At 39.1% G+C, this 20,441-nt stretch overlaps 1 protein-coding gene across 2 annotated transcripts in view; it reads left to right on the top strand.

Annotated features, from left to right (window-relative positions):
* Window positions 1–20,441, top strand: part of LDAH (lipid droplet associated hydrolase) — a 109,104-nt gene that overhangs the window by 15,327 nt on the left and 73,336 nt on the right. Inside the window, exon 3 of one of the 2 annotated variants that reach the window (XM_085218099.1) lies at window positions 17,676–17,810. The exons of the other annotated variant lie outside the window; for it this stretch is intronic. Coding sequence (XP_085074225.1) covers window positions 17,676–17,810 — 135 coding nt within the window. The remainder of the gene's footprint in view (window positions 1–17,675; window positions 17,811–20,441) is intronic. 2 annotated transcript variants of the gene reach the window in all.

Genomic DNA, 20,441 nt, shown 5'->3' with positions numbered 1-20,441 from the left:
AATGAGGGCGAAAAACTCAAAAAGCCATCAAAGTAAGCAGAACATTTCCATTGACTTCTAACTTGTTTGTTAATACAAAAGAGATTCTGTGTTGAACATTATGGCCAAGATACCAATATTGTTTTGAATGGTACTTCTTTAACTAATGGTGAAGAGTGGAGAGGAGGAGGCTCAGAGGAGACCTCACTGCACTCTACTTCCTGAAGGGAGGTTGTGATGAGGAGGAGTTTGGCTTCTTCTCCCAGGCAACAAACAGGACCCAAAGCAATGGCCACAAGTTGTACCAGAAAAGGTTTAGTTTAGACTTAAGGAAGGACTTTTTCTCTCAGAGAGTGATCAGGCACTGGAACGGCTGCCCAGGGAGGTGGTGGAGTCGCCATCCCTGGCAGTGTTCAAGGGGCATCTGGATGAGGAGCTATGAGATGTGGTTTAGTAGCTTGTGGTAGCAATGGTAATGGGAGGACGGTTGGACTTAGATGATCTTGTAGGTCCTTTCCAACCTTGTGATTCTATGACTCTATAATGAGACAGTGCTGTTAAACTTCTGTGTCTTCGTTTTCCTGCTGTTTCCCTAGCTGCAGTTTGTTAAAGGTCCTACTTCTGTCATTCCCTAGGATACTGTAGGAGTTCTAGGGCAGACTCTTGTATGTTTGTTTGATTCCTCTTCCTGATCAGAAAAGCAGAATAGGACTGCCAGTGATACATTATGGGAAAGTTTTAAGGAAAACCTTATATTGTTGCACAGAATCAAGGGGAACAATGTTGCCCTCTTCTTTACCTTTATTTTCTAGTAAAATGTAAATACTAGGTTTTCAATTCTTCTGAATAGAATGGTGTCTTGTTCTTTTTCCCCCTCTCTTTGTATCTTTGCTGTCCTGTAAAAGTAGTGTGTTATTTACTGGCTCTCTTTAGGGAAGAAGCCATATCATATCTGATGTACCTCATCTGTAAATGTGCAGTTCATCTAGTAATATACTATTTTGGTTGATATTTAATTCAGAAACTGGGTCAAGAGAAATGGCTATTTTAAGGCATATTTGTCTTGAATGACTTGGTTTTTACTCTGTTTTTACATGTATTGCCATGAGATGATTGCTAAGACACTTATGGTTACAATGCCACAGCTCCTCATTGGAAGAACAAACAAAAATTCCCTTTTACCTTGGCATTGTACTGAGGGCAAAACTACAGTGATGTTATCTTCATTTTGGACACCCAAATTTGGCAGTCAGTCCAGTCACCCAAGTTCCCTGCTGCAAGTGCCATGGGGCTGGCTAGGAGCTAACATCACATAGTGCCATTTTGCTTCTCATAGATCAGATGTTTGGTGGTAGTTTTTTTTTTGTTTTTTTTTTTGCTGTTTTTTTTTTTTTTCTGTTCTGTTACATACTTTATTTTTGGCCTTCAAGGACATTTATCTGCCTACACAAAAAGCACAGCTCAAGGGGAGATCTGGACACTTGGGCCATCTGGCAGCATATTCATATACCTAACAGTTAGGAGTAGATAGCATTCTCCTCATTTTTGGAGTATGAAATGCAGAACCCTTTAGGAATCCACAATTTTCACACTTGAAGGGCAAGTATCCCTGATTCAGATTCCTTATGAAATGAAACAATGAAGGACAGAAAGGGACAACTGATATGGGTCAGTGAAAGAAACACCCAACCAAGGACAATTCTCACTCAAAAAGCAAATTGCATGCAGCCAGCAGTGGTTGAGCATGCTTGGTCCTACTGTATGTGGTGCATTGCTCTGCGTGTTCAGCTGATCTGGTAAATGCTTTTCCATTTTAAATGAAACCCATGCATATGATTCCCATATCAAAGCAGGACTTGGAGGGAGAGGAAGAGAAGAATGATGAAATCCTCAACTTCTGACAGAATCTTATCACAAGATGCTTGCGAGTAACTCTTATGTGCTTATTCTTGGTAGTTGGATTTCTCTGTGATGTGGAGGATTCCTTTCTGCCCTGACTTCTTTCTTGAAAAAACTCAGGGGAGCCGATTCCACAACATTTTCATACTCTGAAATCAATGGAAAATTTCCCACTGGATTGAATTTAACTGTGCTTGAAGCAGTTAAAACGCACGATGGTCAGTGGAGTTCAGTCTCATGCCACAACAGAGCAGAGCTTTTATATACAGTGGTCTGTGTATACTTAAATGACTGACACGTTGAAATGTTTAATGTACACTTTGTTGTTTTGTAACCTGTTTCCTTGTGTAAGTAAAATGTATTTTTTGAAGTAATTACTGTGCAAAATGTCCAACTTGTTCTCTTGTCCTCAGTCCAGAATACATTGTACTTGTTTACTGTTCTTAATATGATTTTTTTTTTCTATTAAAATAATTAAATTTGCCCACGAGAGTAAAATTAAATGTATACAGTTGAAGGATCAGGTCCCTGGTTTTCTGGAAATGTAGGCGTTATGGGAAAGACAGGAATTACTTTTTTTCCTCTTGTGTCATAAAGGTCTGTTTTTTCCTTTTGCAGTGTTTGTTTAGTGTAAAATTAGCAATGAGGTATAAAATCTACTACAGCAATATTTAATGTTGCTTGGGTTCGTTGGAAACCAGGATCCACAGAGTGTAATGGAATATTTTTCTTACTGTTTTAAGTGTCTATTTATGTCTGTGTATTTATAAAACATTGAATTTTGCAAATAAATACAGTACACATTTTAAAACCACTGTGCTGTTAGACCTGTCTTCACAAAGTTGTTCTTGCATTTCATTGCTGGAGTGCATTGTAATACCTTCTTTCCAGACAGCAATGGTCATAAAAATGATGATGTAATCTAGGCAACTTTGTTATTTGCAGACCTGTACTCAAAAAAACTTGCTTTATGGTTGATAATGCATAATGTAAATAACATTTGTTTTCTTCTGATAAAGAATACTACGTAAATTTCATTCATTAATATACAAAAACCTCAGAATTTATTTGGCACACACGCAGGCTATTCCCTCTGCTTGCCAAGTTTCTCGATCTACTTGCTTGCAATCTCATTGCTGCTGGGTTATTGGATCATCATTGTTTTACCAACACAAGCAATGACTTCGTGGTGTTTAAGTCCTTACAGGCTTTAAACAGAGGCTTTAAACAGATGCTTACTTAACAGTATAAGGATTTGATCTTCTGATCTAATCCTCCAAGTCAAGCATTGTTTTTGTTTTTCTGCATAACAGATGGTTGGATTTTGATCTTCTCTTTGGAGTAACTGCATGACTGACTTCCCCATCACCATTGTCACTTGAAGACTACTTAACTATTTTTCAGTAGTGAAAATAGTACAAACAATCTTTGTGGATTATGACAAGTCTCTAACGGGTTCTGCCTTGAAGTGAAGCTTCCTCTTACAGTCTTTGAAGTTCTATTTTTGACTGTGCTGCAAGGACTCTGAAAAGCTTTCAGTACTTTATCTGACTTTGTCTTCACCTCTCCTCATTTAGTATTTAAAAATCATCTTTCAACATTTGCTAAGAAAAGTTTATTAAATAGCACTGTGTAATGGTAATTTGCATTAGAACTTATTGTATTGCTCTGAGGCTTTATTCTGTTGTATTTTGTGGAGGGTTTTTACTTTTTCTTACTTTGGTTGATTGGTTTGGGTTCTTTTGCTACCAGTAAAACAGCTTTTGTAGGGTTGTTAATTGTTCCCTTTGCTGAGCAATCACTGCAATGAATAGTTTTTCAGAGGTCTACAGAAGGAGCTACTGCTACCACCGAGACCACAGCTTTGCTCATCAATGAAAATTATTTCATGACTCTACAAACCATGTAAGATGTGTTTACTCCAGTTCAGTTGGATCTTAGGGTATACTTTAATTTAAACAAAATCCATGGATTTAAATGGATTTGTTGGTGTTGTAACCATTTCTCAGCAAGAACTGCCTGAAATGTAGTAAGGACTCCCAGCAGCAGCTGATTTGGATGCATGGTATGCAGCTTCTGACAACCTTGGGCAGAATGTAATTCAGAATCCTTAGTACTTAATGTGTGATGAAACCAGTGAAAAGAAAGAACTGTTAGTGAAGTGAAATCAGATTTTGGAGTAGAGATCACAGTCTAGGAAAGTTCTTCCATCCTCTCAGACAGCAAGTACTTCTTAAGTCAGCAGTCAGTATACCCAGGGCACAGTAGTGGTCACAATTTGTCTTGAAAATACAACTGGAGGGAAGGGGAATGCTACTGGCAATGAAAAAAAACAAACAGATCAAGAGGGAAGATGACTCTTTACCTCTTGGCTCAGGGCACTTCTAGGTTCTGGCACCTGTTCTGGTGCTGCATACGCAGTCACTGAAGAAGCTCCAGCAATACAACAAAATCAAGTAGCTGTTCTATCTGCATTAAGCAGTGAGATTTATTTATGTATTTATTTAGGATTGAATACTACCAAGACATCAACAGTAGACATGTCTGCCCAGCCTCACCTTTTTCCTCTGTGGTTTTGGCACTAACAAGCTGGCTGTGAGAGTAAGATTGGATTTTTGTTTTTTTTTTTTTTTTTTTTTTTTTTTTTAAGATTCAGTTTGAGTCTGTCTGACCTGGTTCTTAAAGGGGATTAGCCTAATATTACACATCTAATCAAGATGATCAAACATGAATGTCCATGATAAGAAACATTATTTCCTAGGATTTTTTGTGTGCCTGGGAGCTGGGAATGGGCACCGTCAGGACTGTTTCTACCTTCTGATGGATGGGGTTGCTCTGATGCTGTGGAGATGGTCAAAACCCAATTGGGCAAAGTGCTGGGCAACTGATTTAGCTAACAGTGTGTAAATGGGAGGATGAACCAGGTGGTCTCAAGAGATCCCTGCCAACCTCAGTGGTCCTGTGAATGCAGCTCAAGGGCTGATCATCCAAGCTTCTTGTCCCAGTCTGGGTTTGGATCTCAGTTGATTTATCTGTTATATTTTTAGGAGTATAAATGGTAGCAGACATAAACATATGGATAATCATAGATAAATACTTAATTAGAATTAGTCACTCATGCAAGAACTGTAATTTAAGCTGCCCACTTCTTGCCTTCACAGCCATACTGCATAGCAGGTGCCTTAACTCTCAAATGAGGTTTGTTGGAAGAGGTATGCCAGAAGAGGGAGCTGTTTTAAAGATTAGAAAAAATATAGCATTTTTGAAAGCTTTTTTGCTGTGATAGTCAGCAGTGTCATATGCTGTCAGGCTTCACACTATTGTCTGAATACGTATGTAGGCACTGTTTCTCCTCTGCTTGTGCATCACACACAAGAAAAAATACTTTTATGAGGCCATTCATGTGGCAGTGATTAATTGGTTCTGTTCGTTGTTGAGGGTCATAAAAATGCCTTTAACTTGTGTTATGGAGAGTGAAATAAAGGAGACCCAGTTAGAGCAACGAACGTAAGGACTGGAATGCTGGGGCTTTTGTTCCCAGCCTTGCCACTGGGTTGCTTTTCAATAGATGCTTCAACTGTCCTCACAAATTTGTACCAAACAAAACTTTGTTCCCATTTGGAAAATTTATCTAATCTATCACCAGAGTCCCTAAGTTAGCGTTCAGTAACAATCAGCTAACAATAAATTAACAATAAAAGCACAACTGGATAGAGTGAGACAACAAATGCTTCCTCTCTTAGAATGTTTAACTCTGGGCAGCTCCACTCTTTCTGTTTCATGAAATCCTTGGGCTAGGACATATATCATGTTCTGTTTGTTCAGCACTAAATACCCAAAGGACATTAAAGAAAATAACACAATTAAATACTTCAACTCTTTGTTATGTTGAAAAAAAAGGAATCATTTTGTTTTGGATGTTAATTGTTTGAATTAAGTAATACTTCTAGATGCAGTGAGAAATTTTGGATGGAAGTCATAGTGTAGCTTCACTCCTGTTAATATTGAAAATAGCTGCGCGTGATTTCTGCTTGTAGGGTAACTGAGTTTTGATTATCTTAAGCTGAGACTAACAGCTTGTTTTCTTTGTGTGCGTATCTTCACCTGCTGTTTACTGTGTGGATGTATATTTTCCATCCTGCTAACACTATGCTTTGTCCTTAATCTTCACTTACCTCTGCTAGTTTCAAATACAAGGAATTGCATGCATTCTTACCTGAGCCTATCTTCCCCTCACTTTTCCAGGCAGAGCAGTGCTGCTGTTGACAGATCTCAGCTGAAGGAATGAAATGGAAAGGAAAGGGGAATTTGGGGGCACAAAAATGAAGGTGGTCAACTTCCCAAACATCTTAATTTTGCATCTAGAATTCTGTCCTGAGGGTAGATGTTTATATCTAAAAGCTTGAGCAGGATCTCTTTGCTGTATGTACAGATACTGCCTTTATTTATATATCTTCATAAGAAAATAAGGCTTTTTTACATAGTAGCTGAGCAGCAGCATTGATCCATTCTCTGGTATTGACAGTATGTGAAATTAAACTTTGTCCTGAAGATTATTGTACCTGAGCAGAGCATTACCTGCAGAACAGCATGCCTAGCGTTTCTGACAGTGAGTTAACCAGGAGGGAACTGCAGTGAGTTCATTGCCCTGTCTGTGGAGAGAAGATGAACTCTATGCTGTTATAATGACTATAGCAGAGGGCTTGAGGCAGCCACATGGTGCTCTGAGTGTGTTACTTGACTGCTGTGCTGCTCCTCAGACTGGCTCTGGAAAGCCAGCTGGTATTCCTAAAACTCTTTTCCTGTATTCCATCTGTCTGTGTAATGACCTTTCATGATCAATGTCAGGTAAGCAAAGCCCTCCTGGTAAGTTTCTATGCTTCCTTTCTGTATTAGAAGTTGGGATGTAAATGAACTTCCATATGGATTTGGGCACTGGAAGGCAAGCCTGAGTATCCACTGAGCTCTTGCCTTAGGACTTAGAGCTCTACAAGAGTAAAGCAAATGTTCCTGAGCCTGAAGCAGTATAGAAGTTAAAAACCATAGGGTGTATATTGAAACCAACCAAGAAATCCAACAGCTTTTACTGCTTGGAGCACTTAAAATACTTTGTAAGGCCATAATTGCACAATCCAAATGTTTGTCAACAATAGTGGGATAAGGTATTCCTGTTCCCACCGCACTGTGCTACTCCACCCATTGGTTATGCCAAAACAATAGTTTGAGAGGTCGTGCTGTGAATTAAATAAATACATACAGTTACTTGTAGGGTCTTTTTTGGAGCTGGAGCAGTTCCCTGTTTGGGTTCACAGCATGGCCCCGCAGAGCTCTGCCAGTGTAAGTCAGGCTGGTGAGCTGTGGCAGGGGGGTGGGAATGGTAGGAAGAAGGTGGGAGGGAGTTCCTTCAATCGAACATGTTGCAGAACTTTCTGATGTTAAATTATGGTGTCAGTCCTCAGCACACACAGCGCTTGTGGTTTCACACGCTGCATCCTGAGGCTTTTCTGGAAGGAGCTGGTACCCCACTGGTCACACCAGGTGGTAGTGATTCGCTGGGAATGCAGTGCCCCTTCCTTGTGGCTTCTGCTTTTGTTTATTCTGCAGCTCCAGATGAAGCTGCCAGCTCTTTATATTTGACCCTGAGTTTTCAGTTTTTTGACATGGAGAATTTGTATGTTACTTTAGTTTGAATTTCTTTCTTTTGCCTGAAGAAAAAATTGTCAGAGGTGAAGGAGTTTCTCAGTTTCTCACTCTCCAGTAGCTGGTATTTGCAGTACAAAAGCAATAATGAAACAGCTTGCACTCTAGAGTTCAAAGTCTGTGTAGGGTAACAATCTAGATAGAAGACTTGACATGGGACAAGTTAATGTGCTTTTCCCCTTGACTGCAGGTCTTCTAATCATAAGGTGCAAACTGGAACATCAAAAGTTCCATACAGATGTGAGGAAAAGCATCGTTACTGTGATGGTGACAGAGCACTGGAGAAGGCTGCCCAGAGAGTCTGTGGAGTCTAATTTTCTGGAGATACTCCAAACTTGTCTGGATGCTTTCCTATGGACCTGCTGTAGGCACCCTGTTTTGAAAGGGGGAGTTGGACTCAGTGATTTCCAGAGGTCCATTCTAGCGCCTACAATTCAGTGTTTCTGGGATAAGGAAGTAAAAGCACAGCTTTCTATTTCAGTGGGACATCAATACAGCAGAACATTTTTTATTTGCATACTTCCATAGGACTTCCATTTTGTATACTGTCATTTTCTGTGTTTATTGTTGAAAAGGAGCAAAATCAGCGACCAGAAAAAAAACACCTTCTGATTACAAAAATCTCTTCTTTCAACTTTTCTAGATACCTCTCCATCAGTAGCAGGAATGTTCATGGCTCAGTTATGGGTTCGATCTTACTTTCAATTGACCATGTACTTGCTCAGCACCGTACATGACCATGCATGAAAGGTGCTGTTAACTTTTAATATTAAGTGGTAGAGTTCTTAGTGGTTAGTAGCACTTTAACTTCCATGCATACATTTTGTCTGCATTCTGGTTTTGGCTGGGATAGTCAATTTTCTTCCTAGTATATGGTATGGTGCTGTGTTTCGGATTTCGGATGAGAATAATGTTGATAACACATTGATGTTTTAATTGTTGCTGAGCAATGGTTGCACAAATCCAAGGGCATTTCTCTGGCAGGGCAGCATGAGAGGCTGAAGAGATGAGTGTGCACAAGGAGTGTGGGGGGACAGGATCGGGACAGCTTACTGAAACTGTCCAAAATAATGTTCTGTGCCGTATGGTGTCGTGCTGACCCAGTAATCAACTTGAGGAGTTGGCTGGAGAGAACCAACTGCTCAGAGGCTGTTTGGGCATTGGTCAGCAATTACACTGTGCATCACCTGCTTTGCATATTCTTTTACAATGATGATTATCATTTTGCCTTCCTTTTCTATCCTATTAGACTGCCTTTATCTCGACCAATGACTTTTATCTTTTTTTCCCTTTCTCTCCCCCACCTCACTGGTGAATGAGCCAATGGCTGCTGAGCTGCCTGCTGGGTTAAACCACGACAGTCTGTTATTTCTGTTCTCTGACTGGGACTAACAAAATCTTTCTGGGTCAAGTTCTTGCAGATTTGTCAATGAGATGTGCTGTCTGGATTGAAATCCAAATTTCTTTGAGTATTTCACTATGCTAAATAGTTAGACTTCTTGTGAAAATTACTACTTGGGGGTAAAAATAATTTGTATGTAAAACTTTGAACTTATGAGCTGACTTTCCCCAAATCTTTGTGAGTGATAGGGACCTCAAAGATACAAAAAGAATAATAATTTGGATGGAAGATGTACAGACCAGTAGAGTACTCCCCGAAGGAAAGAAGTCTTCTGTCCTGTATTAGATATTAGAAAATTCAATTCTTAGGATGCTGCGCTCCATTACTTAGCTGCTTATGGACTACTTGTTTGTGAGTAGTATTTTAAAATATGCTGACAGTTTTGCATTGTTTACTGGGTCAGCCCACAAGCTTCCATTGTCTTTAGAAAAGAAAAAAATATCATTAAAAATAAAAACTTCCTCATGCAAAGAGGAGCCTGTATGTCAGATCTACGCTCGAAATAAGCCACTTTTGTTGAATTTCCCAGTGCTCCACAAGTACCTCTGACAGGGGTTTGGCACATTTAGGCTTGTTAAGTTTAAGGAGGCTGAGTAATGACAGGATGGTTGAAGATCCAACTGTGCTTGACAGTAATTCCCTCTACTAAATCTGGGTGGCAGATGTGACTTACTGAAGTGACTGACTGAAATTTCTCAATCTGAAGTCTTCTCTCCATGTCCTCTCCCTGTTAATGAGGCGTTTTCAGCATGGTTCTTCCTGCCTCTCTGGCCACAAAGCATAATCAAGAAAGGAAATAATCCCTCCCCTGCAACGTGCAGAAGCTCAACTTGGCCTGAGTTATGGAAATATTGTGTTCTATGGTATTTTGCTTGATTTGACCATTTAAAGAAGAATCTGTTTCTCTTCATGTGATGTCTGAGGCAGAAAGGAAGAAAAAACTACCTGCTGAAAGGCCTACCTATGATGTAAATCCAGTTTTTCTATGTGAATCATGTGCTAGTAATGCATATAAAATGTGTGTAATGTACATCTCCTTCCTAGTAGCTACTGCTAGAAGTGCCTGAGCTGGTAGGATTTCCACTGATGCTAAAACATTTTGATGTAGTGTTCTCTTTGGAAATCAGGAAAAATAGGTTTCTCCATTCAAACTGTAGATAACGCAAGGCCTTATTTCTGTCCTGATAGTAGTTTTTATCAATTGCTGCAGCATTACTCAAAATAATGTCCCCCATTACATTCAGTAGCTAGATTATGAGGACAATAGAACCAAAAATTCAGTAAATCATTGCTGCTGGTCTGTTGTTTTCCTGTTATGCGTGTGATGGAGGATTTTGATTATTGTCCTGAGATCCATCTTTGAAAGCAACTCTTGGTTATTCATGATGGATCTGAAAACTTCAATAAGAATAAATAGATGTAATAATATGTACTTATGGTAATGCCTTTCCACTTTCAAGTTTTAGATCCTTTATATCTGTTATTAAAGTCTTATGAAACAGAAGCTCTTCGCAGTGGGTTGGAAATGGCTAAAATCTCTGCTTGTACATGGTGAGTTGTGCTGATGGAGAAGGAAGGTGTTGGAAGTGTTTCAATTAAAGTCTTCACGGAACATCTACTCAGAGCCGGTACAAACGTCCTTAACTGCATGGCTTCACTCTTAGGTTTTCTTCTTGATTTATTGCATGCAGAATAGATTGTTGCTTAGCCTTTTTCTGCTTCAGGAGACTGTTAACAAAAGTAACCTTACTGTTCTCTTAAATGTTGCATTCTGTTGACATCCCTGAATTGCAAAAATAAATCTTTTCTTTCCACAGAAACTACAGCAACACAACTCCAGACTCCCGTATTAACTGTCTTCATGCTGACATAGCCAATTTTCGCTTGTTTATAGACTGTTTCATCTATCTTAAGAAAAAATGAAGTCCTTGAAGCCCACAAATTTATACTGTTTTGTACTCTGAGCAACAGTACAGAATAGACAAATATCTGATACAGATTTCACAAAATCATAGAATGGCCAGGGTTGGAAGGGACCTCAAGGATCATGAAGCTTCTACTCCCTGCCACATGCAGGGCCACCAACCTCTGCGTTTAATACCAGACCAGGCTGCCCATGACCCCATCCAACCTGGCCTTGAGTACATCTAGGGACGGGGCATCCACAACCTCTCTAGGCAGCCTCTTCCAGCACCTTACCACTCTCATAGTAAAGAACTTCCCCCGATATCCAACCTAAATCTTCCTTCCCTCAACTTAAAACCATATCCCCTTGTCCTGCAGTTATCTACCCTTTCAAAGAGTTGATTCCCCTCCCCTCTGTAGGCTCCCTTTAGGTACTGAAAGGCTGCAATGAGGTCACCCCGCAGCCTTCTTTTCTCCAGGCTGAACAAGCCCAGCTCCCTCAGCCTATCTTCATAGGGGAGGTGCTCCAGTCCCCTGATTATATTTGTGGCTCTCCTCTGGACCCTCTCCAACAGCTCTCTGTCTTTCTTGTACTGGGGGATCCAGACCTGGACACAGTACTCCAGATGGGGCCTCACAAGAGCAGAGTAGAGGTGGACAATCACCTCCCTGTCCCTGCTGGCCACCTCTTGGAAAATGTAGTTTCTGCTGCCTTCTGAATTTACTTCCTTCTTGTACATTATTCAAAATTGATAGAATCTGCGGAGTTATTTATCCAAACAAAACAATTTGTGGTGATCTTGTTTTTGAATTGTTTATTTTTGTCTTTGTCTTTTTCCGGCTGAATTTGTCTCATCAGCATTACATTGCTATTCAGATGTTTCATTGACATTGTTGTGAACCCATGTGACACCAAGTCTCATGTTCCTCTTTTGCTACGTCCTTTGTTCTCCTCTGTTTCCTTTGGAAGAAGATAGTTTTCTGTTGGTCCGAGTGTGCTTCAGTCACTGAACTCAACTGAACGAGTCCCACTGGGAATTTGAGACCCGAGGTAAAGCCTGCAGGAAGGGTTGCAGTACAGATGAAGTCAACCACCTCTACATGTCTAAAGTAGTAAAGTGTCTTCATCTGCTTAAGTGAGTGCACAAGAGGCTGTGTATGTTCTGCTGTGTACCAGGAGAACTAATTAAAAAGGTTAATGTCTAATCTGTATGCAGAAATTAATTGTGCCCTCCAGGAAGTCCTGGCTATTGCTTTTAAAATTGTAGTGAAAAGTTCACTCTTCCGTTGTGGGCTCCATTTTTTTTCTGTTTTATATATCAAATGCTTCCAAGAACCATTTCTTTACAGGTGTGTGAAAAGAATCATTCATATGTATATTTATTTTTCTGCATGTGTCTACCTGATTGAGATATTAAAGGTAAATATTTAAATAAGTCTGTGGACTTGATAACTGTGTTACACCCCTGCAATATCACCTTATCACAGATCAAATTCACCGGGCTTCCAATCCATTCCAGACTTGATGTCTTATCTGTGTGGATAAATGTTTTCAGTCATTCATTTGAAGGAACAGGCATGTGTTTTCTCATCACAGTTTCTAGCTGGGAATTCTTATTCACAGGCTCAGGGCACTATTTTCACTTGGGCAAAAGCAACATTGTTTGTTTAGTTCAGGTTTTATCAGGATGTCCATAGGATCTCTTCAGAAGTACATGAAACCCGTGTTTGCCCTGAAGGTGGAACAGTGTTTGAGAATAGCAGGCAAATGTATTTGCTCTATGAAGTGCATATAAAGAGTGTGTATTATAAAAATTCATATGTAAGTTTTACAGCTGCATCAGGCTAAAATCTTAAATATTTTCACGTATATTTATAGAGAGAAAATGTGAAATATTCCCGAGAAACCTCTGTAATAAGCAGTTAGTGGCACCTGGCTGAATCCTTGGGAGATTCCCTGTTTTCACACCTCTCGCCATTATATTAGGGTGCTTCCCAGCCAAATTCATGATTCCACAGTTAGAGGGGATCAAATGGAGCTTTCACATGTGTTTCTGCAGAAACACATCCTTGTAATTGTTTGCTCCTTGGCTGATGCTGCTCCCCTAGTACATAGTCTATAAGCAGAACACAGGGCTAAGAATCTCAGACCCCGTCCCCCAAGCAGGTGGAAGTTTAACTGATGGGAGGTTGTGATGATCCTTCAGTAGTTATTGACAGGTTTAGTTGAAACTCCTTGACCCTGCATGGCGTGGAAATGTGTGTTTCCTTTTAAGGCCTGACTGTCAACTGCAGTGTCAGTTTTTGCAGTTTTTTCCCAAGTGTGAGAACATCATTGTATTTCATTTTTTTTTTCACATGTTCCTTTTAAATTCTCCCAACATCTGCATGGGCTGCTTTCCATTCACTAACATAGGGGAGTTGCGTCTTCTTCTATGGTGACTGGTCAGATGCCAAAAACGGATTAAATTTCTTTGAGTGAAGAACTTGTCATGTCAGTCCTTCTGGCTGGAGCTGGGAGCTTTGGCAGCTCTGCGAGGAAGCATTTGGAACCACTGCCACAAAAATGACTTTTGTGTGGTCCTGCTGTGCGCCCCTGGATTTCAAATGTGATTTATGGCTGCTCATTTAAAAACAAACAAACAAAAAAAAGCCTGCAGTTGCCTTTGTTGTGAGAGATTATACTGTGGTATACATACTTAATTCTGAAACTGTGGATTATTTCTAAAATTAAACTCATGGTAATTACTGGCGTGTTTTCCAGTTCCTCAAAGTTCTCTGTAAGCCCACTGCTGTGTGTTTCCCTTCTATTCATGTAGCTGCTTCTATTCTTTATGGTCCTGCTGAGGTCCCAAAGGAAACAGAAGACAACTGCTTGAGAAGCGCATGGAGCTCTGCAGCCCAGTGCCAGCTACTGCTGTTGCAGATGGTACAGTTTTGGAGACAGCTGAATGCTCCAAGGGACGTCCTGCAGGACAGGGCAGTGCCCAGAAGTTCCGTTCAGAACAAGGTGCAGGAAACCCCTTAGTGCTTTGGGGTGATTTAGCTGCACAGAAATTTTCTTTGCTCCCCACCTTCTTTAGCATTTTCTGTAGGCTGATTAAATAAATACTTTTCAGTTTAGATATCCCTTCCAGGGCAGCTAAGAATTACTTTTCATTTTTTCTTTCAGTCTCTGCTTCATTTAAATGAACTCTGTACATGCCTGAGCTGCCCCTTGTCGGATAGAAGGCTTTTCTTGTGTGATTTGGTGTGCATCTTTATAACCTGAAGTATTTCACAGTTGTGAAATGCATTGCACGTTCCTCAGCAAGTTTGGGGATTGCTTTCGCACATGGTTGTCCAATACCAGTAATGGTAATTAAAGTTTATATTTTACATTAATATTTTAATATTGTGGAAGAATTCAGAATTCTCAACAATTTGTAAAGCACAAAACCTGTTATTGTTTGTGAGGATTAGTTATAATCTTTGACTTTTAAGATAAACTTTGTATAAATGTTGTTTTGCATTCAGAATTAAGTAGGTAGATAGAATTACATTGGTGGTATATGTACCTAGGTTTGAACTTCCTGAATCTGGGTAACTTCCTTCTTGCAAGTGCAGCATCTCCAGTAATGGTATTTTTTTTTAGGGACAGGCCAAGTTTGTCCTTATGTCACCTTTTAGAGGAAATAACGTGAAATCAGGATGAAAGTGATTATTAGTGATACACTGGGTTAGATACTTAGTTATAGAAGTTGCTGTCTCTTCACTGCTATCTGTCTTTATAAGAAGGAATCCATTGATGTTTAAAATGTTAATTTATTGGAAAAAGCACTAACAAGAACATGGAACGCATCAAAAAAGCAAGCGACTTTCATCTTCAAGTTAAAAATTGGAAGACTTGGAGTTGTAATAGGATAGATGGATGAACTGAGTTGTGTTACTGGGGAGAACAGCAAAGGAAAGGAGTTCCTTGTTACTGAACTTTGTGAGTGCACCAAATAAAGTGGCCTCACTGTGTTCTGACTGGCTGAGTAAACTGTCCCCGTGACACATTGTACTCATAAAATGCTTAAAAGTTTTTTTGCAAATTAAGCTAAGCTGCAATATCTTACACTTTTGTGTCTTTAACCTGGTCACAGCTTACGTATATTGTTTAATTTTTTTGTATGAAGCAATGTAAATGCAGTTTAAAATTAAGCACAGAGTAACTGCTTAAGATTTGCTTCTTGGTTCAGGTGACTGCAACTTGAGGCTTGCTTGCATGCATGGATGATTCAGGTGCTCTGAGGTGTTTGAGAATTAATGTGGTATTCAAGTAATTGGAATAACCTTCAAATCATAAAGGTTAACATTACATTTGCTTACAGTTTCCATTTTTTGACACTTAGGGGCTGAGTGCAAGAACATAGTTTTGTTTTGATATACTGGGAAATCCTTAAAATGCATGAGTAAGTACTGCATTACCTCTGGGCCTGCATGATGAATTTGGTTCTCATTCACACCTCTTCAAGACATTTTCATCAATAGCAAATCTAACAGCTGAGCCCTGAGAATGTCTTTTACCATGAGCAGATGTGTATGGAGAGTGGGAGAAGGGGATTCCCTTTACATTTACGGATCTTCTTTTACCTGTCTGACATGCACCTTTCATTCATCACAAGATAAAAATCTCATTTTCCCCAAAGAAGTATCACTGAGCTTCGAGAGAGCTCTGTGAGCTCTGTGTCGTGTTTGATCCAAAGCTTCACCCTGTGGTTTGTCCTGGAATAGAACCGTAGAATCATTAAGGTTGGAAAAGACCTCTAAGATCACCTTGTCCAACCATCAGCCCATCCCCACCATGCCCACCAACCACATCCCTCAGTGCCACACCTCCGTGGTTCTTGAGCACCTCCATCGATGGTGACTCCCCCACCTTCCTGGGCTGCCTGTGCCACTGCATCACCATTCTTTCAGAGAAGAAATGTTTCCTAATATCCAACCTGAACCTCCCTGGCACACTTAATTCTTTCTACTTCAGCTGATGATTCGGTGATGAGAATCCTTATGTTTTGTGTTCACCTGCCTGAGTATGGTATAGAGCACTGAAATTTGAAAGGCAGCTGTTGCTGTTTTCCTATCTTTCCTTGTTCTGCATTATAAAAGAACAGAACAGTTTAAACTGGTGCTCATAAAAATGTAAGGAAGAAGGACAGGTTTTGAAATTGATGTGATTATATTCCAGAACTGAGATATTCTTGTAGTGCTGCACTTTATTTTGTATTGCTGCTACCTTCATCGTCAGCCTTGCTGAACAGCAGGCTTCCTCTGTCCTTCAAGGAGCTTCACAAATGATGTATAGATTTGATTTTATTGTCTTTGAAGCCCCATAATTGACATAATTTTGAGGTATAAAAATGAGAAAAGAAAATGAGGTTAATGTTGTATAGGTTAATAAAATTAGGGGTGTAGGAAAGATTGAAAAGTATGGCCTTGTCTGTGCATCCCATGGGAATTTTAGGTTGTTGCTGTTTTGGAAACCAGCAAAAATTTGGTTGTGTGTTCTTGGGTTCTTCTTGTTCTTTTTAATTCTCCTTTCATTTCAAGCTTGCAAAAAAGATAGAAGCACAAAATAACTGATACTTTTTTTTTTCCCTCTCTAAATCCATGTGCTTCAGTAAAAACAACACTGTTTTAAGATTGGGTGTTTTTCTAAGGTAAAAAAAAAAAAAAAAAAAATCTGTTGAGCATCTGAGATCAGTCTATTACACATAAGTGAGGGATGAAGCTGTGTAATATATGACACATAGTGAAAGACTTTGATATTCTGCCCATGTCTCAGTGCTGGAGTGAACTTCTGAGCATGTCTATTCTGGTGGGCTCTGGGTACCTGCTGAGCTGCTTCTCTGTAGTCAGTAAATGCTACTTTGAAAACCCAGCATTGAGGGAATGCCTCTTTGGAGGTCAGTGAACTTACTTTGTGCTACCTGAAGAGCAAAAGACAAAGTCAGATGCCCACTATATGAAGGGAAGAAGTGGAATAAACCCAGTATTACTTCTATACGCCATTTCTACGTGTACTAATTTGACTACAGCTCTGACTCCTCCCTTTCCCCGTCACTGCTTATGCTGGGCCAGTCGCTGTTATTGCCATGAGACTTTTACAAAGGATTTTACACAATTTTAATGTCTTTTTTTTCCTTTGTACTCTTGCAGGAATGCATTTGTGTTATTTTGCAATGCTTTTGTCTTAAAAAATTGAATGCCTTCTTACACAGTACTGCTCGTGTTTCCTTTTGCTGTCAATAATATCCAAGCTTGTTGATATACAAGTGAAGGATATGCAACTGAGCATGTCTATGATGGTGAGCTTCCTTCGTATCTAAATAATAACAAGAAACCAGTGGAATTACTCTGAGAGAGTAATAAATTAATAGGGAGGAAATACACATTTTGATATCTGTGTGGATGGAGGTTTCTTTATATTTGCCCAATTTTCATATGTCTGTAACTTGACAAGATACGTGAGCAAGCTGCTTAAGCTTTAATAGAAAAGGAGATTTTCTCTTTTGTAGAGCTTCAATTTTAGCTTCTATGTTATGTTTTGACCTTCAGCATTTTCTGTAATATGCTTCTCATTTGTGCCACGGTAGTGGAATTAAAATAGTTCAATAGCATAGTCCCTACTGCTGGGAGAACAGAAATTGGAAATGTATTGGAGAAATTAACAAGTTCATATATAATGTCGTTTAGTTTGCTTTGAAGTACATTGCTTGCTCTTGAAAGGTTAATATTGACTGTGCTGGTGTGTTTCTTTTGGCAGGTAACCCTGGGCTGGCAGGTTATTACAGGACCTTTATAAAGGCGTTATATTGTGGACTAAATCAGCAGTATCCCGTCTGGGTTGTGAGCCATGCTGGACACTGTAAGCCTCCTAGTGGTATGGAGATGATAGAAGGTACTATACTGTAAATTGTACACACTGATGTTTGTTACACTCCTCTTTTTTTTTTTTTTTTCTGCATAACTTTTGCTAAAGATGTTGAGTTTTTTTTATTTCCTCAAAACAGTCTTATGAAAAGAGAAGTTATTAAGGAAAAGAATATTTTTAGGTAAATTATTTATATTTATAATAAATAAATAAATATGTTTATTTGACTGACAAATAAAGGCTGTACAGAGCGTAGCAGAGTTTGCTGTTTGCAGACTTAAGAGAGAAGTTCTTGAGAAGGTCTAGAACATATTTACGCTGAGATGAGTGGATTAGGAAATTAATCTTTAATATAATCTCCTATTCAAAGATCAAGTACTTGAAGACAGACTTAATTATCTCTGAATTTAAAAGTACTTTTACTGAAGTAGTGAATTTCCAGGAAGCAAGTACAGGTTTCTGAGACTGGGGAGGAGTTTCTTGTTTGCTTGTTAAAGGTCTCCTGATATGCCAGTGATCAGAAAGACATGATAGCCAATTGTAAGTGCATGTTGTTAATATGCAGCATTGTAAGATGGAAGGAGCCAATATCAAAACCTGTCCTGAAAGCTGTTTCATGTCAGGAGGCCTCCAGGCTTGGTTGAGCTGCAGTGATGCTGGAGTAAATCAATATGATTGCTTAGGATCAAGAGGTTCAGCAATGTGAGACAACCTGAAGTTGCCTCACTGACAATTCCACCTGAACATTTTGACTTTTTTACTGGTTTATTTAATCTCAGGTTTGAAACTGAAATGTGAAACCTATGTTTCTTTTGTAAAATTCATGTCAATCGTGTTCAAGTATCAAACTTCCCAGTGCTAGCTTTGTCTAGATAGGTGAGAAATTTCTACGTTTATTATTTCTGGTGCATTCTTAATTGTAAGATGCAGATAGAAGTCTGACAACTGAATGGAGCTCAGGCTATGGTAGATGATGTTTGCAGGTCTGATAACCTGCCCTCAGATCATGTCTGGATGTCTGCATTCAGCTCAAATAGCTCTTCATGCTGAGGGATGCATCTGGTGGCTTGAGGTGGCAGAGCTAGCTGAAGTGGTTTATGGATGGGGCCAGCATAGAGTTACAGATGTCCCATATTTACTGTGACTGACTGTGCTGCTGAGAGGAGTGCAAGTCTGGGGAAAGGAAAGCATAAAATGGGAAAGCAGGAGCTGATTTCTAAGTTGAAATCAAACCATTTTCTTTGGAAGTCAGGTTAATAGCTGAGCTTTGCAGCAGCTTTGAATGTAACAAAAGGAATGTGGTTCACTTGATTAGAAAATCAACTGAAAGCACAAAGTGGCTTGAAGTCCTTCTACTTTTTGATTCACTTACAAAACAGGTAGATTTTGGGTAGTTTTCCCTCATCCTTATGACACAGAAGAAATGAAATGCAACTTTTAATTATTTTATTAATTATATTACATTAAACTTTTTATTAGAATCGGATTTCCTTTCTTTTATTCATGTATTGCTGAAAACAGTTTTCATGAATTGGCTGCAAAGGTTTAGTAAAAATGACCAAACCAAGAATTCAGTATATGTGCAAATTGCAAGCTGGCTGACAAAAAGGATAGAAAATCATGGGCCCATTACTCATCTTCTAGTTCTCCAAGAAGCTCTTGATTTACATTTTTTGGCATTCTAACAAAAACCACGGAACCCCAAGGACCAGCAGAAGCACATACTTTGGGACAAATAATTGTGTTCTCTGTAGATCTTCACTGCCTTCTAGGTTCTGGATTTCTGAGAAAGAGTTCCTGCATTGTTAAAACTATGTCAGTTATATGCTTCACGAAACAAAATTAAGGGATATTTTGTCAAAAAACTGGGATTATGGGATGTATTGTCATTAAGTAGTCACTATAAAAAAAAAAACAAACAACTACATTCAAACAAAACCCTTTCATGCTTCTGACAGGCATTTTATGAGGCTTCATTTGATACACTCTTATATAAATCCTTTGAGGAAGTTCAGTATTTAAGTATTTCTTAATAAGAAGGATGAAGGCATAAATTAAGACAGCATTTGAATCTTGGATGCCATTGAGGTTTTTCTAGTTGCAGTCTAGCAAATTACAAATTAAAAAGGCAGGAAAGCTACTAGGAAAGTAGAATATACATTGATTCATTTATAACAGTAATCCATGAACTTTTTTGATTATGCACCTCCATCAGTAAAAAATGTTTTTGACCATGACAGTGGATAATTGCCAGTTGGAAACTTTTCAACAGCCCTTCAACTCCTTTTGATAGGAAACAAAGTGTTAGTTAAACCTTACACGTATCAGTGAACAAATCCTGAAATTGTTCAAATTGCTCTCAAATTGCTAATTTGAGATTTTTTGCTGATTCAGTGCTGTGTTATGGTCATCACAGGGACTAAAATATACAGTCTTCCCTCAAGTTCCTGTAAAAGCACAGCAAAAAGAGAAGTTGGATAGCAGCTCCTTGAAACTAAGTTTTTCCAACACATTCTACATCTTTTTTTTTCTTTTTTTTCTTTCCCCTAAGCACTCTCATCAGCTCTTCCAAGTTAAGGCAGGTGTACATGCCATGAGACAGCCATACCTTATGATGATTTAATTTGGACATTTGTGCTGACTTGGTAAGAAATAGAA

Source organism: Meleagris gallopavo, chromosome 2 (assembly GCF_905368555.1).
Source record: "Meleagris gallopavo chromosome 2, MGAL_WU_HG_1.1, whole genome shotgun sequence".
Classification (NCBI taxonomy): domain Eukaryota; kingdom Metazoa; phylum Chordata; class Aves; order Galliformes; family Phasianidae; genus Meleagris; species Meleagris gallopavo.
This window is presented reverse-complemented; position numbering and strand designations above follow the sequence as displayed.